The following is a 20,082-nucleotide window of genomic DNA, read 5'->3' as shown; positions in this document are numbered from 1 at the left end:
GGCGAGATAAAGACACAGTGGGTGCTCATTAAATAAGAAAATACACACCTGTACAGCTAAAATAACATTTTCAAAATAAGAAAACAGTTCACAGTAGCGGACAAATGTGAGACCTGTGGCAGTAAAATTTACAATCATCAAATAAATACAAAGCTCCACATAAATAGATTTTATAATCTGTTATATGTTTAATATGTGACGGTAGCTCCTCACATTAATCAGCTGTCATTCAAGTCAAGAGCAGAAACACATCAGAGGACTGAAGCACGAAGAACGTTTTACCGAGTCTGTTTCTCTTTGGCTTCCTGGCTTCACATCGGAGATCCTGACAACCGGTATCATGAAGCTGGTTAGCAACTGGTCCAGTTCGCTGTTCGTCTAATACGAGGTCAAATGAAACGGTGACACCTGCAGGGAAGCCACGTCGTCTAGGCACCCTAGACGATGGGCCCTGCTGGCGCTCCGTACGCTAGGGGTCGGGAGGAGGCACCTCTTAACCGCGCCTCAGCGCCTGCATCCCAGCTACCTCGCGTGTCCTGCGTCCGTTGGGGGCGTTGGTCCTTCGCAACGACGACGGCAGAAAGTTGTGAAGAGAAAGTCGGAGCTCGTTCGTTGGACAAACCATCCACGATGTCATCGCTGGCGAAGGAACTTTCTAATCCTCCACGTAAACAAAGTACACATCGGAGCACTTTGAACGACGCGGCGTCCGACCCCGTCAGAAATCAAACGTGTTTACGCCCGATCTGGACGGCCACGCCCGAAGGCACAGAGAGGGGGCAGACGTGACGCCCTTTAAACGAGGAGACAACGCCCACCTTTTCTCTCCTGAGGACATTTGACAGAGCTGAGAGAGAAGGTCAAACCCTGCGCACCTTCTCGCCTGCACGCAGCTGGCCAATCGCGGAGGGAGGTGAGTGGGAATGTCGGCTTGATGGACCCCCCCCACCCCATTCGACCGCCTGACGAGCACTTCTGATGGCGTGTACCGACCTCTTTACTGGCTACCTCCGCTGTCCGCGGACATGGAGAAATACTGGATTTCAATGTCGGTTTCGTCCTGGGAAAACATGTTGACGGTCAGCACCTGTGAGATCACCTGTGAGGTGAGAAGCCAACGCTGAATGGTGTAGAAAATAGCTGCATTTCCCCACTAAGGCCTGCACGGGGACATCTGTGTGACCGTGAGGTGGAGGGTAACATACGGAGCGCCGACCGGCTCTTAAACGGGGGTCAACGACCAGTATCTGCAATGATCGATCAAGACGGCCTGTACCGAGGTGGGTTTTCTGCTGATACCTGCCGTCGTTCAGCCCGGATGGACACTTCAGTGGCGCTTGCTTTTAATGTCAAGCCAATTAAAAAGATTGTAGGAGCTGGAACGGTCAGGAGTCTTACTGGGAATAAAAGCCTGAATTCATTTATCCTACTGACCGTCTTCTGTCTCTGATTCTGTCTCCCGTTGGCTGGAGCAGACGTAATCGCTCTGCTCATTTTAAAGAGCGTCGCTCTTGTCCTTTATTACTCGTGACTTCATTATGAACTCAGTGCTTGTGTCCCTGTCGGCGTCCTGTAGAAAACGACTTCGTTCTCCAGTGATCTGACTGGTCAGCAGCTGCTTCTGACGGGTTTCGAAAGGGAACCAGCTTCATGATACCAGAACACCTGCGTCAGACCCCGATGACGGCTGCTAACCCGCTAATCTCGCTTCATGATACAGAGAAACACAAAACAGGTACGAAGAAGAAGACGACGGTGATGACGATGATGATGACTGGGATGAGTGGACACATGACGAGGAGGATTTGCAAGCAGTGGTGAGTATAAGTGCAGCACAGGTAATATGTGTGAGTGTCAGTGCATCAGTTAAGGTTAGTCAGAGTAAAGGGTTGATCGGGACCAGCCATCAGTGAACACTCTGTCTGAGCCTCGGGGGCCGGCGCACACCCAGAGACGTGGTTGGTCGGTTGGACGGAGGACGTGTTTGCGTGGACTAACGTGACGAATGGCTCTGTGTGTTTGTTGACTGGATGTCGGACGTTGGGTCCCGGTTTTTCTCCTCCTCTTCCTTTCAAAGCAGGAGCTTCGTCAAGTATTTTTCGGGAACGAGGTCACTTCCTGTTAGAAAAGTGAGACTTTCTTCTTCAGTTCATTTCGTCTCCACAGAGAGAGGCGGTCGAACTCGGCCATCGGCATCCCGAACACCTGCTCGAACTCCTCCGGAGCCAGATGCCTCTGACAGGAGAAGAAGAGGAAGAAGGAGAATCAGGGTCAGTTTTCATCAAACCAGCTGTCAGACTAAAACCAGTCCGACCTCGGTGTGGGACTGAGAGTTTTTGAGCTTCCTACGAGACTTTGGGAGAGAGTGAGACGTGGCGGTTTTACCAGACTCAATCGGTGTATCGTCATCCGTGTGTGTTGTATAATCAAAACGACGATGCTGAAGTCAGACACAGCGCAAATGTCATAGTGTGCATTTAACAATTCACCACCGTCTGACCCACAGTTCATCTACGCTGCCCGTTGTTTTACTTCTGCGATGTGGCCGAGGGGTTGGGAAATACACAGCATGAACGTATCTCTCGAATATAGATCAGTTATCTGTACCTTTAAATCGATCAAATTGATTAACAAACACGCCAACGCGTGTACTGTGGGAGTTCTGCCGCATGGCGGCACACTGATCGGTGAGGAAGCCGCCGTCGGTTGTTGCAGATCTAAATCATCTTTGAGAGAAAAGGAGCATCATGCACAAGGTTGGTCAAGAAAAAACAAAAAAGCCTGTTGTCATAGAGGAAGATCAGATTCACTTTCTCAGTCACTGTCTGATCTCAGTCTGCTGCGGTTTCTAACAGGTCAGGACTCCTCTCAAACCCAAGGAGACAAGTCCACAACGGGCTTTTTACTCCTCGTCCCAAAAGTAGGACATAAAGGAGAACTTCTGGCCGTTAGGATTTATTCTCTGCTCCGAGATGCGTGATGGACACAGGCCCAGGATTTTCAGAGTCATTATCCACGCGGGGCCAAGCGCCTCCGGAAGCTCGTTCACTTGCACCCAAGCACCGAGCCCCCCCCAACACACACACACACACGCGCCCTGTAACACCATCATCTCTGCCTCTGATACACACCTCCAGTCGAGTGCGGTCGACTCCTGGCGGCAGCTTACAGCGCCCTCTGTGGGTCACAACCAGCGCTTCGTAGGGATAGATCTGAGCAGAGAAAAGGAACATGTCATTAACTGTAACAGGAGCAAAGTCACGTCACCTCTTCAGCCTGATCATGAATGACTGGGCTCAGATAAAAGGATGAAGCTTTGAATTCAAGCTAAATCAATTCCATCAATTATTTTCCTTCACCTTATCATGTTCTTTCCTATTTGAATTATGCCTCATGGGGGGTAAACAATGATTTAGTCCTTGAAACAGCTTTTAAGAAATTGCTGCTCAGTTCCCCAAAAACGTAAGTGAACGAATGAGTACTTTGATTTTCCTGTCTGGTCATTTTCACGACCGCTCTCTCTCGGAATAACTCACACACTGATCGACTACAACCAGACGGCAGCATCCCGCAGCGCAACTGGTATCGACCTCATCCCAGTATGAGGCCGACATATAATGTCCCAGGATATATCAAGCGACGGAAATCAAATAAATACATATGAAAAGCCGCACAACCATAAACACAATGTACAGATTTTGTAGATCTACATTAAAACAAAACATTAAATATCCGATTCAGATCATAAATAAATCAGATTTTATGTTTCATAAGTTATTTCTCTCCTCCTGCTTCATGTTAAAGCTCCATCCTCAACCTAAATCTGCAGCACGAACCTTTTAAACATGAACTTCAGCGGAGAAAAAATTGAATTTCAGTTCACAAAATTCACAGATTTTTTCACTTCATCCACATCTCTGTACCTTCGTGTCTCAGTATCAGCACATCTGATCTGTGCACAGCGACGTCCTACTGTCCTACTTCTAGACAAATTATACTCAACATATTTTTCCCATTTATAACCTTTCTTAGATAATCAATAATTTCTCCGCTGCCTTTGGGTTTTTTCTGGAGAGACCACGGCGCCAGCTCAGCTTTTCCCCCTCGGTCAACCGCGTTGTGGAGCTAATGTTTGCTTTGACTTGTTAAGCGGAGCATCTGGGCCGCGGGACTGAACCGACCGTGTGTGGAGCTTGATAAACGAAGCCGGGGCAGCTCTCACCTTCTGCTCCAGGATGCTCGGCAGAGAGTTTCCTCTGTCCATCCTCTCCCTCCGAGCCTCTCCATTCTGCACAGAAACAAACATTTAACGAAAACGACGCACACTGCATTAACGGCATTTCTGTCAAACCGGGTAAACATAAGCACACCACGAGAAGACCAAGCCAAAAGAGCGCTGTGATAGAAATGCATGGCGATGGCGTGAGGATGCAGATTTAGCAGACACGCGGTTTCACACACAGACTTTGTGCAGATGCATCAGGACTGTGCAGAAACTCGGGCTGAGTGCAGGAGCAGTTAGTGCAGACTGGCAGCCGTTCAGCTGCCGTAGAGACGGCGGGTTAAACACGGTACGCCCGATGCTACTGGCCATGCACATGCCACACTCAAACAGTCTGAGGAGCTTACCTGAGCAGCTGCAAAAACATGATGACAGGAAGGAAAGACAGTGAGCTCCAGTACAGGGAATAAAAATCAACACAGCGTTCTTAACGTCCTGTCAGACTCAGGGTGTCGTACAGATTATATGTTGTGACGCAGTTAGAGTTTAAGTCTGGTGTTATTCTGTGTTTTTGGCTGGACCGCATCAGTCTGTGATGTCTGTGACTGACTGACTGAGATTAAACCATTGATCACAGTTTCTACTCTGTCACCAGGGGTCGTTTCCAGTCAGTGTTGCCAACTTAGCGCTTTTGTCTCTAGATTTACCGACTTTTCAGACCCTTTCGCGGCTTTTCTTCACAAAAGCACCCGACGACAAATCCAGCGTCTTCTTGGACAAACCTTAGCTACTCTCCCTTGTAGAGACGCGTCAGTATCGACGTTGAACTATCCTTTTAATAGAAGGATAAAATAAGGATTTTATCCAAGCAGGCGTACAATAAATGATCAGTGGATCATCTTCACTTTGTCAACTCTGCTATAAATTAAAACATGTGTAACAGCTGGATGATGATGTTAAAGGTTAAAGTGCTTTTCTAAGACTTAACTATTTTCCTGTGTCCGTCAGAGAAGCAGCGCTATGGCCACTGTTCGCTGTAAAGCACAGGCATCTGCTTAACTGAGCTGAATGTGTATTCATAAGGTTTGTGAAGCATGTGAAATGGGTATGCTTAGCGTGTGTGTGTGTGCGTGTGTGTGTGTGTGTGTGTGTGTGTGTGTGTGTGTGTGCGTGTGTGTGTCGGCATGCATCTCCATGCATTTCTGCTGCACAAGCACAGCTCTTTGCAGAATATGTTGGTGTTTCCTTTATGTGGGCAGCGGTTTTGTAATTTGTTTAGAACTGAACAGGGGAGCATGAGGGGAAGAATCCTACCTGACCGTCCTTTCTCTCCATCTGTGGAAAACTCTGCAGACTGCATCTGCAAACACAAAACTCATCGTGTCACCTTTGGCACGAAACGACATTTCAAAACAAAATGCACTTTCATAGGGTCAGTTTTCTGACTGGACTGGTGGATGGTGACATCTTCTTTAGACCGAAGTCACATTTTCTCCAGCCAGCGCTGAGTTACTGACAATTTGCATGAGATCAAACACGCAGTTTTCATTTTGGCCGTATCTCATCTATTCTACCTACTGAAAACTTTGTGAGTTCCTTTAATAAACAAGAGCAAACACAACCAGAGCGATTCAGAAGGGAAAGAAATCCTCAGTAAAAATCTTCCCAGTCTTCCTCATTAAGTCGAGATAACAGGATCGTTATCTCTAAAATACATTTGTTTTTGTTTTATATAATTAGTTTTTAAATAACTTTTCATCCCGAGATCATGTAATAATTAACTTGCGACATCGAGAGAACAGAATAAAAGAAAATGAATGCAACCACAGCTGTTCTCATCCTGGGGTTGTGATGAACACTGAAGCCTCTAGTGGCCACTAATATGGTTTTTAGGTTTATTATATATTCAGGCGTCTGCGGACCCCTGGCCTCTTAATTCAATATTCAACCTGTGGCTTAGCGAGTCCTGGTCTAGAGTCTGCAGCTCCGTAGACACACACGGGAACTTACTCTGGTCAAGCCTGAGCGTGAGGGGGACTTCGATGCGCCTGCTGACAAACCTGCAGGTAAAAAGAGGAAGAAAGCTCGTTTCAGACGGATCGTCCTGAACCCAAAAACTGGACCGCGAGAAAGCCACCGTCGGTCAGTCTTACTGGTGTGCATGTGCGTTCTGTCAGGCAGCGACTGTGTCTTCCTCCGGAAATGAACAGCCTTCTCTTTCTCCTCCTTCAGGATCAGGCGGCCCAGGTTGGACTTGATCTGGATTCACCACAAACACACAGACACGGGAACCTCAGTGCTGGTTTTACTCCTGCAGGTGTCAAGACAGGTTGAACGTGACGCTGAGTCTGTCCTAAGGTCTGAATATGGTCAAAAATGTATTTGATGCATTATAAAAAAACCCATCCTGACCCCCAGGTTGGTCAGGAGATGATTAACAAGATATATTATGTAAAAGACAAAAATAATTTTCTCTCTTCAGTAAAATGATTCCGATTAAACCGGGACTGCGTGGTCCTGGTCCTGACGAGTGGTCGGAGCGAAGGTAGTCTGCGAATGTGGAAGATATTCAGTCCTAAAACAGAAAAATAATAACACACCGCCTCTGTCTGACCTTCATGGTGTGGATGTCAAACTGCTGCCGAGGAAATAAACCGGCCTGCCTTACCTGCCAGTTTAGGATTATAGATGGTCAGATTTATTATTTACGGTCCAGAGGACACGGATCGTTTGATAAGAATCTGAAGAATGTTCAGGGAAACGTAGCACCGAGATCAGCGGGCCGGCGTCTCACCGTCAGCAAGACACTCGGAAACACGAGGATTAAAAAATAGATCAGAGTCTTCTTTTTTTTTAAAGTTAGTTGATTGTCGCAGCAGTTAAAAAAAACGTCTCCCTATCTCTTAAACCCGGAATAGATTTTGTTGTCAGGTTTTCTAGATCACAACCTTTATTTCAGTTTGAAAATATAAATATACAGAGTGAGTATAAAGCGTAAGGGACGTCCGGGACAGTGTCCTACTCTTCAAAGATTCGTGAAGTTCAATCACCCTTTTTTTTTCTGAGGTAAGTGGCTCCATCGCGGTTCACTGTTCTTTAGGTTTACAGCCTTTAGGGAAATCCTTTACATTACAGTGACATGTGGGTTCACCAGCGAGAGCGACCCACAACCCAGATCCGTCTCTGCGGACTCGAACGCAGCGTAACGCACCTTGAGACCGAAGCTGAGAGCTGATATTTGATCTCAACGGGACGACGATCCGCCCGTAACCGCGGCGCAACCAGTTGGGCTGTTGGCTGAGCTCTCCTAACTCAGCACAGCTGAGGTCAAAGTTCAGCAGATGCAGCTCTGTTGCGATTCGCACGGGACGTCCGAGCTCACTACGAACACCGTCATGGAGCAGATGCGCGGACGAGCTGCTCTTCCGCCATCACCCGAGTACATCATCACAGCTACACGGCGACAGCTTGACACCCCCTCGAGCACCCCCGGCGGCTTACCTTCCCCCCTCGCCGCACCGATGCACGGGTGTGCTCCGGCGCACTGTGACGTCACAGTTAGACGCGGTTCACCGGTGCAACGCGGCACGATGGGTCAGAGGAGAAGCACGGGTCTGCATCTCGGCCTGGCGTTAAGTTACGCTTTAATCACAACGTGACGTGCAGAATCTAAAAGAGAGAAGTGGTTTCACACCGGTCCCGGCGGAGAATCCCAAACCTTTTCCAGCTCCTGCTCCTGCAGCGTCTCGGCCTCCTCCGTCAGGTCCTCAAACTCGTCTTCCTCCTGCAGCTTCTTCTTCCTCCACTCGATCTCTACGAGAGTTCAGCCTGAGAGTTAGGTCCGTCTGCAAACGCAGCCTTACTCCCTGCGTTGATGCGGCTCGGATTGTGTGTGTGCGCGTTACCCATGGCAGCCAGCGAGGGGGGGCAGGGCCAGTACTCTGTCTCTATCTTGGAGGGCTGGTTGGGGTCTGGAGGCTGAGCTGCCGGAAACTTTGCCGACTGAATGACTCCGCTGCCCTCCAGATGTTTGTTAACATCTGGGGAGACACAGAGAGTAAACACAGGAAGCGCCGGAGCAGAAAATCCCTAAGAAATACCGAGAAAGATGAATAAGAGCTCACCCTGTTTGTAGATGGGAGGTTTCCTGTAGATGTTGGTCCCATTATCTGAAAAAACGGGTTCCCAGTTAAGACTGAGGGGTCAGAGTCTGGAGGTCCGGGGGTGTCAGTATTAAAATGACATCATTTAGTCCAACTGCAATGTCGCTCCATGTGTGAGCATTTATACCAAAAACGCAGAATTACTCACTAATCAAAACTACTATGACGCTTTTGATACTGTTTGTTTATTTATAATCAGTTAACCTTAAAACCAAAATTAAATAAATTGATCAATCACATCAATAATTGATAATCCTATGAATGATGAATTCATAGTTTCAAAATATTAAGGAAAGGAATTTAGGAAATAGAATTAATTGACTGGAAAATGTAATGACCTTTTCATTAAAAGGTGTGTGTGTGTGTGTGTTACCCGGTCTGTGGAAATGCTGCAGGCTGGCACTGATCTTGCGTCCAGCATTAAGCTGCAGAGTGGATCCTCCAGGAGAACCACTCTCACTTTCTGCTCTGCGTGCCTTCACCTGAAAAATAATCACACACGCACGCACGCACGCACACAGACACACACACACACACACACACACACACACACACACACACACACACACACACACACACACACACAGATACTGAAGCTGGGCAGATTAATCTTATAAGCTGTGTTGACAACACGTCTTAATCGTCCTTTCCGCACGACCAGAACCCGCGACTTTAAAACTGTTATATCGGTCGACTGGTCACAGTGTGGCTGCTCACACTGAACAAAAACACAGAAACCCTGATCAACTATTTCAATAAAGTTCCATTCAAACAACGTGACTCAATCCTCAAAAATGTATAAATATGAAAAAAAGAGAAATGCGGCGTTGCTTAATACTTTGTGTTGGAAGGAAAAGCAAGAAAAAACATGCAGCTGCAGATGGTCTGAAGATGTTCGGTTGTGTGTTCTGCAGCAAAGTTCAGTTTTTATATCACAACGGGTTCCGAGTTGGTCAACGGTTTTAGCCACAACATGTAATATACTAAAGCAATAATATGAAACAAGATCACTGCAGTTACAACAAATGTTTTGACAGCTGCCGGGGTGTAAATCGAACCATTGAACTGCAAGAAAAAAACTGCAGACAGAAAACCACAATGTCTGACCTGCCAGAAATCCAGCCCATCGTCCTCCAGTCAGACGTCGATCAGATGTCGGACTGAACGTCAAACGACAGCCGATCGGGCCGATCCCCAAATGAGTCAGGTCGACCGATTTGTGGTTAAAATGGGGCTTAATCTGTCGGCCGTCCGGTTTGATTTTCCCTTCGTTGTGTTTTTAAGTGTTGTCCTAATCACCTTCACCTACTTCAAACTGCCTCTGCGTTTGAAAGGTGCTACACAAATAAAGTTGGCCTCTAGAGACGGTCTGTCCGAATTTCAACAACGTGACTGTTCTTCATCACTAGATCCTTGCGATGACTTTGGACACAAAGTTGTAAAGGATTTATGACAACTACTACTTTGACGGTGGAAACTCACCGTTTAAGGTTTTTAAGGTTCCATTTCCACCCTCTGAGGTGCATTGCAGCTGGATTATTTCTGCGACCAGGCATTTCTTTTGTAAAAGACCACGATGACTGGCAGGATGAGACTCTGTTGATAGATATATCATACGTGCATATTCATGTGGCTTTTCATAGAGTCCTGCAGGTGGAGCAGTGAGTAGTGATCGGTTAAAAGCCACTACAGGCGCCGCTTTGGTAGAAATGAAAGTGAAACTGACGCTGACGCTGGTTCTCAGGAGTATTTTCCGGCCAGTGTCATCTATCCCTGAATCATAATTTGATTGGGCTTTACAGGCACCACAGCAGAAGACTGAACTATATTCATGTCTGATGGAAAGCATCAGTGAGGTTACAGCCAACTCAACAGAGACACTTTCTGTTCTCGGTGTTGCAGGGAAACTAGAGGCATTAAATGTCACATTTTTACCACTGCGACGGAGACAAAGCAGTGATTGACGCTCAGCAGCAAGACAAGGACATGAAGGCATCGGTCAGACCACTGTTGTTTCAAAACATCTGGGTTATGACCCGTCAGTGATGCATGGAAGATTTTAAAAGGTTCACCACGGGTTCATCTACTGTAAGAAACATGATCAACCAAGTGTTCACTGACCTCTCGGCTTTGAGTGTTCAGACAGATTGTTTATTCATTACTATATACCAGCTCCCTTCTGAAGTTAATATCATTTTCAACGTCGAGGCTCCCATTTCATTTTGATGTACAGCGAACTGTTATCGTTATCTTTTTGTGGGACTGTTTGTCCCCCATCAACGGTACCGTCATGTATCGGTGTCAGACTACAGCCGTGTGTCCAGGATGTTGACGGCGGAGTGACGAGTTGGGCAATGAAAGCTACCTGTAACATGTGCTACATGAGGGGTGAGTGCGAAATAGCGTCGGACTTAAACATTTCCAAATAATATTAATTAACAGACAACATCCATTCATCTTTGTCCAAAGCCACTGAACCGGTTTACTGTGGGTCTTACCTCAGGAGACATGGTAGGAGATGTGGATGGAGGAGAGAGGGATCGCTGTAGATCACAGAAACACAATCACAACACAATATAACACATGTAGCACAAAGGCAGGGATCAGTTACTACATAAACAGTTATGTTGAGGAAAAAAAGGGTTTTCAGGCTGGAGGATCGTTTCATACCTTTTTCTGCCACAGAACCTGCATAATGCCTAAAAAAATGCAGATATCTGGACCTGCCTTTGGATAATACTCAGGAAATGCAAATGGAAAACGCAGCATCCAAGAAAATGTGTTCTTTCAGTTTCCTTGTCCTTTTGAACTAGTTTGGTTGAAAGAAATGTGAATATTTTGATTATTTACCGTCCCTAGTTCTTAGAAATGACAAAGTGTCACTTGAGTTTTGACCTCTTCATCGTTGCTTATTTAGTCCGGATTATTAAATGTTACAGAAGACATGATTCTGTTTGTTTAAATTCGATGTCAAGATCACACACATACCACAAGGTCCGATTCTGGTCTTTACTTAATTTTGACCAGGTCTGTAGTTACTGTGTTTTGTCTTCGTTGGGTAAAACCACTTGTATAATGGCAGCAGTTAATTTAACCTGTGTTTAATGTGTCCGTGTACCTCTCTGCGTGGCGGGTCGAGCGGGGAGAAGCTGAGGTGGGGTTGGTAGGTCATCAGGTCTGGTCTCTCCACCTGCAGGATGGCTTTATCCCTGGGCAGAGCTGCCAGGTCTCTGTAGCCCACCACCTGGTCGTTCACGCGGGCCTGAACAGGACACACACACACACGGAGATAACAGGTTAGCGTGTGTGTGAGGACTGATAATACAGGTGTGTCTGAGCAGGTGTAAGCATACCGTGATGCTACTGGCGGGAGATCCCGGGGTGCTTGGGCCCCTGGAAGAAGGCAGGTTGACCGGGGTTACCCGTCCCTCCACCTGTGACGCCAACAGAAACATTTAGGAGGTGAAATCATTCCAGTTTATTACCTGCCAGGTTTTATTTTCTATCAGTAATAATAACACTCAGCCGGACCTGGAAACACACAGACAACAGTGAAACAGAATGAGAATCTAACTGTACTTTAACTATGCTAACGTTAAACTCATCTTCAGTCTTTTATTAGTGTTAGCAGTTTAACATTAGCAAGTTGAGAAAATAACAAACCCAGGGTTCCACTCGATGCTAATGTTTAACGTTTGTTAGCGTGTCGTTAAAGACCAGCCTGTAAGATACGGTGACATAGTGTTTACGGTGCCGTTACCCCTCAAAAACAAATATTTCTCATTCTCCTGTTGTTTTGAAAGTAGCTTGAGGCTGTGTGATTCAAAATCACATTAACATCTACATTAGCAAGTTGGCACAGAAGTTACAGAACCACAGGTTTCTCATCCTGAGCGGGAAGAAGTTCAAAAATACTGTAAAAAGCTTTTTATTGTTCTGTAATATGTACTCTAGATGTTTTGAAAGCATCTTACGTATACCAACAAACATGCTAACACATGCTAGTAAGCTAATGTGCTGTTAAATGTTAAACTGCTGTATGCAACGATGTTTTCCATGAAAGTTACGGTGCCGTTACGCCTTTAAAATACTGGAATCATTTTTATTTTTCTATTTTATGTACGAGGTTTTGAAAGGTTCAACTGAATGCTAATTGTTAATCCTAGTGAGAGCCCACACCATTAAAGATTAATGTCGTGTATACACTGATTCTGTATTTGTCACCAAAGTTACAGAACCATAACTTTCTCATCCTGAGCAGGATGGAGTTAAAAATACTTCAAAAACCTTTTTCATTTTTCTATTTGTTGTATATGTTTTGAAAGCAGTGTGAATTTAGGCTCGTGTTTACTACAAAATCCCACTAACATCAACATCGGCAAGTTGTGAAAAATAATTGATGGGGTTCAGCTTCATGTCGATGTTCAACGTGAGCAAGCTAACGTGCTGTTAAAGCAAAAGTATTGTAAAATACTTTTTATTTGTGGTATTTCATGCCTAAGTTTTGAAAGCGGTTTGAGTTTAAACACATGTAATTCACTTCAATCAAACACCGACATGGACAACACCACACAGGATTGTTTTTTTGTGTCTTTTAACCTGTTTCACATGCTTCTATGGTCCTGGACTGGCCAGGTGGTATTTATTTAGCTAATTTAGCATTAGTGAATGTCTTTTACCCCCTTCACATTAAAGTAGTGAATGTATCTGACAAACAAGATTAAATTAACGCTGCTTAAAGTCCCGAGCAGAGAAGCTGTGAACGGTCCCAGATCTGGTTAAATAAAGTTTGTAGGGAAACAAGGCTGCTAATAGATTAGTGAAATGTGAAGAGCCCTGGGAGTCGTAGTCAGTTCTGTTATGTCCACAGGCTTCTTGTACGTTTTTATCAAAGAGCCAGATATTTCCTAACACAGTTGTTCATCTTTTGGTCTCAGATGATTCGACCCCGAGAGTTTCCTGCCCATCCAAACCGAAAGCGGGAAAAATGAACGTGGCTTTGAATACCAGAACCAGGAGCACCCCGGAGAAGTACCTCCTCCAGCTTCAAAACTCTCCGGAGGTGAAGCACCCCATGCGACCGGAGACTCGACTGTCTCGCCACTGGCCTGCAGAACTGCAGTCTCCAGGCGTGAGGTCTGCGCTCGGACACTCTGGGGACAGACTCTGGTTTGTCTCCAACCTGTCTGATCGCCTGACCGCTCCTGATTCTGGTTTCTCTGGACTTAATTCTCAGCAATGACCCCGATGAGTACAATTTTCTTAATACTAACAGAAATGATGGAAAAAAACGAAAAGAGCAGTGTCCCGATTTGCCATGGCCCCCACTGCTTGGTCCCGCACCTGTTGACGGGTTTTCACGGATGTGTCTACTTTTTCCCCTCCCCGCCTGTCACCTACAAATGCCAGCAGGATGACTGATTACCTTCTGCATGGCTGGAGAGAAACCTTCCTCCTCTCTGGTTTTTAACCGGCTGGAGAGAGAGCAGAAGATAGAGAGACAATCAGCAAATGCGGTAGCCATTATACAGTATCTCATGCCAGGTGCCGTGGTGAGCGAACGAGTTTGGGAATGACTCATCTCGATCTGGAGTCTGAGGAAAAAGCAAAGTAATCGTGTTTCATTCCTGCTGCAGTTTTTAAAATAGGAATGAAACGGAAATGCTAACTTTGTTGAATATCTTAAACAGCAGACATTTTATCTCGTCATAGCCACGGATGGATTATGAGACCATGGGCCCCTGAGCACAGACATGTAAAGACCCCCCACCCCTCCCACATACAGTAGGAGCAAGAGAGCCATGATAAAATGACTGTTCGGTCATTCTGTGTGTCTGTGTGGTCGATGTGTGTCTCTTTGGGGTAGTTTTCCGTCTTTTTGTGGTTGTTCTGTGTCTCTTCTTCGTTGTTCTGCGTCTTTTTTTTTGTCATTTTGCTTCTCTTAGTCGTTGTTCAGCATCTCTTTGTCTGTGGTTGTTTTGTAGTTGTTTTGTGTCTGTGTCTGTTTATGTGTCTCCAGGGGCCCCCCTGACCCCCCGGACCCCTGGGCCTGTACCCAGTAGGCCCGTTCCGTACTCCATCCATGGTCGCGGCATGAAAAGCACAGGAGGGACCAACAGCATTAACGCTGACCCTCTTCCCTTTAAGCGTCCCAGTGGACCAGAGCCCTGGGACTGGTGAACTGAATGGGATGCGGCCATTTTTAATGTTGTTAGTAACATCTGTGCTTTTCCTGCTGTGACATGCCAAAATGGCTACCGCGAAAAAGATCTGTTTTCGTGACTTTGTGAATTAAAACGATTAGATTTACATGTTCAGATTTAAAACTCCATCGGCCGATCATGTTTTTGATAGAAAGCTCCAGAACAGGTATTTAAATTCAGGGTTCGTACGCTCATGAAAAACGAGTTTTTTCCCTCCTTTTTCACCTGGACGCTGAATTACTTTAGTACTGAATGTACTTTTATCCATACAGAGACGTCACAGAATGTTTGGTCATGAAAACTGGTCCATCATCCATTTACCAAAATGTGTATGACTCCTGTAAACTGACCCGTGGTGAGATCGTTCTTGTAAATGCCTTTTCCAGTTTTTCACAGTTTTCCGTCTTTCAACTGCTCTGACAAATGGAAATTCAAACATCTACAGTTCAATGACCAGTGGGCAGAGCACACGTGCTGAAGAGGATCACGTGACACGTTCCAGAACAGCCACTAAATGGACCCTGTGGTGAGATTACAGTAGTTTTTATTAACATAAGCAGCTAACGAGAGCCACGTGTCACGAGTCACGTGGGTGGCGACGCTTCCATGCGATGCAGCTCAGCACACGACCTGCGGGGGGCGGTATCGGAGAGTAAGGTCAGCAGCGGATCTCCATCGCCCCGACGACGGCAGAAAGCTCTGAAGAGAAACTCAGCATCCACGAAGTCACCGCTGCCGTTTCCTCCGCCGCGATTCTCGACGATGACAGAGGTTCGCAGGACAGATGTTCTGCTCTGGCCCGGGGACGACCAGGCCCTGACCCGCCCCCTAGTGGAGGTACCTCTTAATCCTGAGAACAATGACGCTGGCGTCGCAGCTGCTGTCTACGTGTACGTGTTGATAAAAAAACAGGTCTATCAGTGACCGCTTGTGACAGGCCAAAAAGACTGGGACTTTTACTTTAATCTTTAGTAGAATCATCTCTAAGATTATCATGTGTTTTTATATAAAAATCTTAATCTGAACGGTAACTGGTAACTACAGCTGTCAGATAAATGTGGTGCAGTAGAAAGTTCAATATTTCCCTCTGAAATTTGGTGGAGTAGCAGTATTGACGTGGCATAAACTGGAACCACTCCTCAAAAGTACAGTACTTGACTAAATGTACTTAGTTACTTTCCACCACTGGGAGTTTCTCCAGTTACTGGAGAAATAATGTTTCTCTTCCGACGCTGAAATCCCAGTCGGATCGTCCTTGCTCAGAACAAATGATCCCGTTTGAAACCTTCCTAACCCAGACATACAGTTCGTCCCTCGGGGTGAGGCTGGGACGATGGGGACAAGGAGACTGTGTGTAAGACAACACTGAGAATCAGATTTACGCCTGGCTGTTATCAGAGCCTCCTCGGGGGACGGATGGTGGAGGTGGAGGTGGAGGTGGAGGTGGAGGGGGGGGGACCAGCTGCAGTCCTTCTCACAGGAAACACACCTTGTACCTAAACAACATGAGAGCGTCTGCTAAGGATATCCTCCGCCCAAAAATCCCCACTTCCTGTGAACCCCCCCTCACGTTGTGACTTCTCTTTCATCTGCTTCACCCTCCCTCTTCTTGCTCCTCCATCTCCATCTTCATCCCGCCCATCGTCTTCCTCTCCCTCCCCTCCCTTTCCCCCCCTCCCCGCCCTCTCCTGTTTATCAGCTCGCCCAGCCAGGCCGACGCCCAGCCGGTCCTCGACAGTTACTGCTGTGGTTACGCTCCTCCCTCCAGAGAATCAACCAAACGCAGGCGGGAGAGATTCTCCTTCTGTTCCTAACCATCAAATGTCGTCACGCCAATAAACTGACACCAGATCAGTGAGAGAGGATCTTTCCGCTGCCCGTTGTCCTCAGCCGAACCTGATCTGTGCTTCCTGGGAAGCAGCTTTCATCATCTGTGCAGTGCAGACGGATGTTTTCCTCTGGACAGAGATACAGATCAATCTTCTAGTCCTGTTACCAGAGGTGGAAGACGTAGTCAGATCTCTTACTTCAATCAAAGCAGAAATACGGCACTGGAAAAATACTCCTGCATTCGGGAAATCCGCTCCTTCCCTGTCTGAGATTCAGATGTTCAGACTGATCCCTCTCTCATGTCTGCACGGTACACTATGAACCAGCAGCTAGTTAGCTTAGCTCAGCATAAAGGCTGGAAACCGGGGGTTAGCAGCCAGCCTGGCTCTGTTCACATGTAATAAAAATCCACCTGCCAGCGTCTCTAGGGCTGACAGATTAATAGGTTATATGTTAGTGCCGTTGGCTGGATTTTGTCACCTTTGGACAGAGCCAGGCTCGAGGTTTCCCCCGTTAAGCTAGTAAGCTACGACAGCTTCCTCCATTTTGGACTCTCCGGCTCTCTGCTCACACCACTGACCACTTTAACACTTTGTTTGATCATCTGAGGAAGAGGGTGGCGATAACAGACTATTTATCCGATCGTAAGCCCTTTGTATCCGTTGGTGATACAACATCAGACTGTGCTCCTCTAAACTGTGGAGTTCCCCAAGGCTCTATTCTGGGTCCAGACTTATTCTCCCACTCGCCTCCTTTTAGGACACATCACGCGTACATTTTTCTGTGTCTCTTATCATTGTTACGCCGATGCAACTCTGTCTCCTAGAAATGATGTTTCTTTACAACTGAACCGCAACAACAAATATGTTTTGTAGGAAACGAAACTGCGACCGGATCACATTCTCAATTAACACGAGGAGGAAATGTTGTTAATTTACGTATTTGACAAGTCGCAAATAATGTTGATACTGAACGAATCAGTCAAATGTTCACAGACAACGTGTTTGTTTTCCACCAGAATATCTGATCCTGCAGCGCAACATCCACCTGTAGTGAGTCCAGCATCATTAAACTGGTTTGTGGTTCTGTTTAGACTCTCACGGCGCCCGGTTCAGGTTCGGGAAAGATCCTGATCTGGTGACTTCAGATCCGACCTGTTTATTTACATTGAACCAAATCCACCATCTTTCCTGAACCTGAACCAAAGGGCTGTTGTTGCCTGAACCACAGGTGGGACTCTGGATGTGGACCTGGCCTCTGGTGGGACAGTCCTGATCTGCTCCGGCTAACAACATCTTTTCCTTATTGTTCCAACAGCTTGTACAAATCGCCCGCCGCTCTGTCTGCTCTGGTGTGGCCTGTTGTGAAGCTCTGTATTCTCGTTTAAGAAGGGGAAGCAGTAGCGGAGTTAATTAAGGCTCCAGCGCGTTCTCATATCGGCCCGGCGTCACTGCACTGGCTCCCCGGTGAAGACCGAACTCAACACCCCCTCATTACTTTTAAGGCCGACTCGCTGCCACCATCCATCAGTGGATCACTGACCCCATATAGATCCACGAGGCCTCATCGCACCTTTTCTCAAAGACATTTTATTGATGCACTACAGGTTTTTGTGTGTAAAAATCTTAACCTGCAGAGTAACCAGAGACTGTATCTGTCAGATAAATGCAGAGCAGTAAAAAGTACATCGATCTGAAAGGTGGAAATGTAAAATAAATACTTGAGTGAAGTGCAAGCGGCTCGATATGGTACTTCAGCACAGTACTCAGGTAAATGTACTTGGTTACGTTCCTCCACCGACTGATCCATCCATCTGAGCGGCAGCAGTCTGAGTGCTCTGTGTGTCCGATAGTCTTATCACTAAGAGCTCTCAACTGCCAGAGCGGGCTCAGTGTGTGTGTGTGTGTGTGTGTGGTGGGGGGGTCCATTAGTCCTCACACACACACACACACACACACACGATTTAAACACACTCTTCTAGTGATTGAGTAAATGTACAAATTCAGACAGGAGGTTTTTACGCAATATCACAATAACAATTTCAGAAAGACTCGCTGTTACTGAGGCTGCAGCTAATTACTGTTCATTATTGTTTCAGCTACTGATTAGTTTCACGAGTAATTGATTATTTTTTCAGTCTAAAATGTTGGTAAAAACAGCGAAGAGTCCAGGACGACGTCTTTAAAACCCAAACCCATTGAATCACTCGGATATAAGACGGAGAAAACACATCTGAGGGTGGAACCAGCAAATATTTGTCTAATCGTCTTTGGAAAGTGACGTAACCTTCAAAACTGACTCCTTGTGTCAGCTCTGTGGTGAAATCAGCTCGGTTTTGGGAGCATGAGCAGCAGGAGTGAGATGCAGGAGGCCAAAGAAAAGCCCCAAGTCCCACAGGACGGTTTCCAATCCATGAACCACTGCAGCAACCATTGCTCTGCTCGAAACCAGATTTTATCAGGGGAAGGTCTTCACTCGAGGACCTCAATGAACTGGGAAGCGACCAGATCAGTGATTAGCTGATGGATGGAAGATTCGGCTGATTGATAGGTTTCGTCATTTCTGGAAGCAAAAGCACTTTGCTGATTCCAGCCGCTTCGAATGTGAATCTCTGCCGGTTTCCCCCGAGGGCTCCGGGAACCTGCCCCCGGTTCCGACCCAGTAACGAAGCCGAGAGTCGTCAAATGCGGCCGTAAAAGCCTGGCAGACGCGGGCCGCTTCCTCCTTCCCCACACGCCGGGGTTTTCGTGCTCTGCTCCGGTTCGCATCCCAGTAAAACGCGATTTGAAGACACCACCTCGGGTCGCGGGAAATTATAGCCAGCGTCTCCCTCGGGCTTCTGGCGTTTCATAGACCAAACGATAACCAGGAACCCAATCCCAGGAGGGAAATGACGGCTGTTTGAAGCCGACACGTTTGATAACATCTGGCCCAATCACATCTGGTGACAGATCCATATCTAATCAGAATTAAACTGCGCGCTCTACGATTCGGAATCGGGCAGAAGCTGCGGGGGTCTGTCCCGGGGGGGGGGCTGTGATAAACAGCATCCGACACATGACGAAGAGCAGGTGTGAAACGGTGCCTCGACGGTAAAGCAGCATCTCGCCGCAGATCGCGTGGCCTTCGGTTTCCGTGGCTCACTGAGGCGGATGAAAGGGGGAGCGCGAGGAGGGTGCGGAGACAAGTGCGTCTGCGGCCCCACGATAGAAACACAACCCGGCGGATCCCGGGTGAAACGCGGCAAACACACGGGATCTGAGCGTTGGATTCCCCGTCGTTATTCGGGGGGGGGAGAAGCCGCTCTTACCTCCAAACGGCGTAGAATGAATCACGGGCTGCAGGCTGGGTGAGATCCGGCCGAACGCATCCAGGACACCGACGGTGACGCTCCTCGCCGGAGGAGGAGGAGGAGGAGGAGGAAGAGGAGGAGGTGCTATGTGATGCGGCTGCAGCCTGCTTTAAAGGCGCGGGCTGGGGGCTGCTGTGGCCCCAGCGAGAGGAGGAGGAGGAGGAGGAGGAAGCTGTTTTCCTCTTGCTCCACTCCGGTGAGGAGGGGGACAGTCACCGCTGTGTTATGACGTAGCATAATGTCTCTGCCTCCAAGACCCACGATCAAGTCTCCTCCCGAGGCCGAAACAAGCCCCGCGCCAAAAACAGACCC

At 47.1% G+C, this 20,082-nt stretch overlaps 1 protein-coding gene across 4 annotated transcripts; it reads right to left on the bottom strand.

Annotated features, from left to right (window-relative positions):
- Positions 1-455: 455 nt before the first annotated feature.
- dmtn (dematin actin binding protein) lies at positions 456-19,857 on the bottom strand. 4 transcript variants are annotated; one of them, XM_040156501.1, is made up of 16 exons: positions 19,729-19,857; positions 13,811-13,859; positions 11,739-11,819; positions 11,504-11,647; positions 10,884-10,928; positions 8,759-8,867; positions 8,347-8,391; positions 8,128-8,262; positions 7,941-8,035; positions 6,376-6,481; positions 6,233-6,282; positions 5,537-5,582; positions 4,630-4,637; positions 4,223-4,288; positions 3,132-3,212; positions 456-2,235 (listed from the first exon to the last, which is right to left on the bottom strand). In XM_040156501.1, exons 2-16 carry the CDS (start codon positions 13,817-13,819, stop codon positions 2,122-2,124), a joined length of 1,134 nt encoding a protein of 377 aa, XP_040012435.1. In that variant the 5' UTR covers positions 13,820-13,859; positions 19,729-19,857; the 3' UTR covers positions 456-2,121. The 4 variants fall into 4 exon arrangements, with proteins under 4 accessions (XP_040012435.1, XP_040012436.1, XP_040012437.1 ...); XM_040156502.1 differs by lacking the exon at positions 3,132-3,212; XM_040156504.1 differs by lacking the exon at positions 4,630-4,637 and having other exon boundaries at positions 2,138-2,235.
- Positions 19,858-20,082: the final 225 nt, after the last annotated feature.

This window comes from Xiphias gladius, chromosome 20 (genome assembly GCF_016859285.1).
Source record: "Xiphias gladius isolate SHS-SW01 ecotype Sanya breed wild chromosome 20, ASM1685928v1, whole genome shotgun sequence".
Classification (NCBI taxonomy): Eukaryota; Metazoa; Chordata; class Actinopteri; order Istiophoriformes; family Xiphiidae; genus Xiphias; species Xiphias gladius.
The sequence above is the reverse complement of the archived record's forward strand: the minus strand, read 5'-3'. Positions and strand labels throughout refer to the sequence as shown.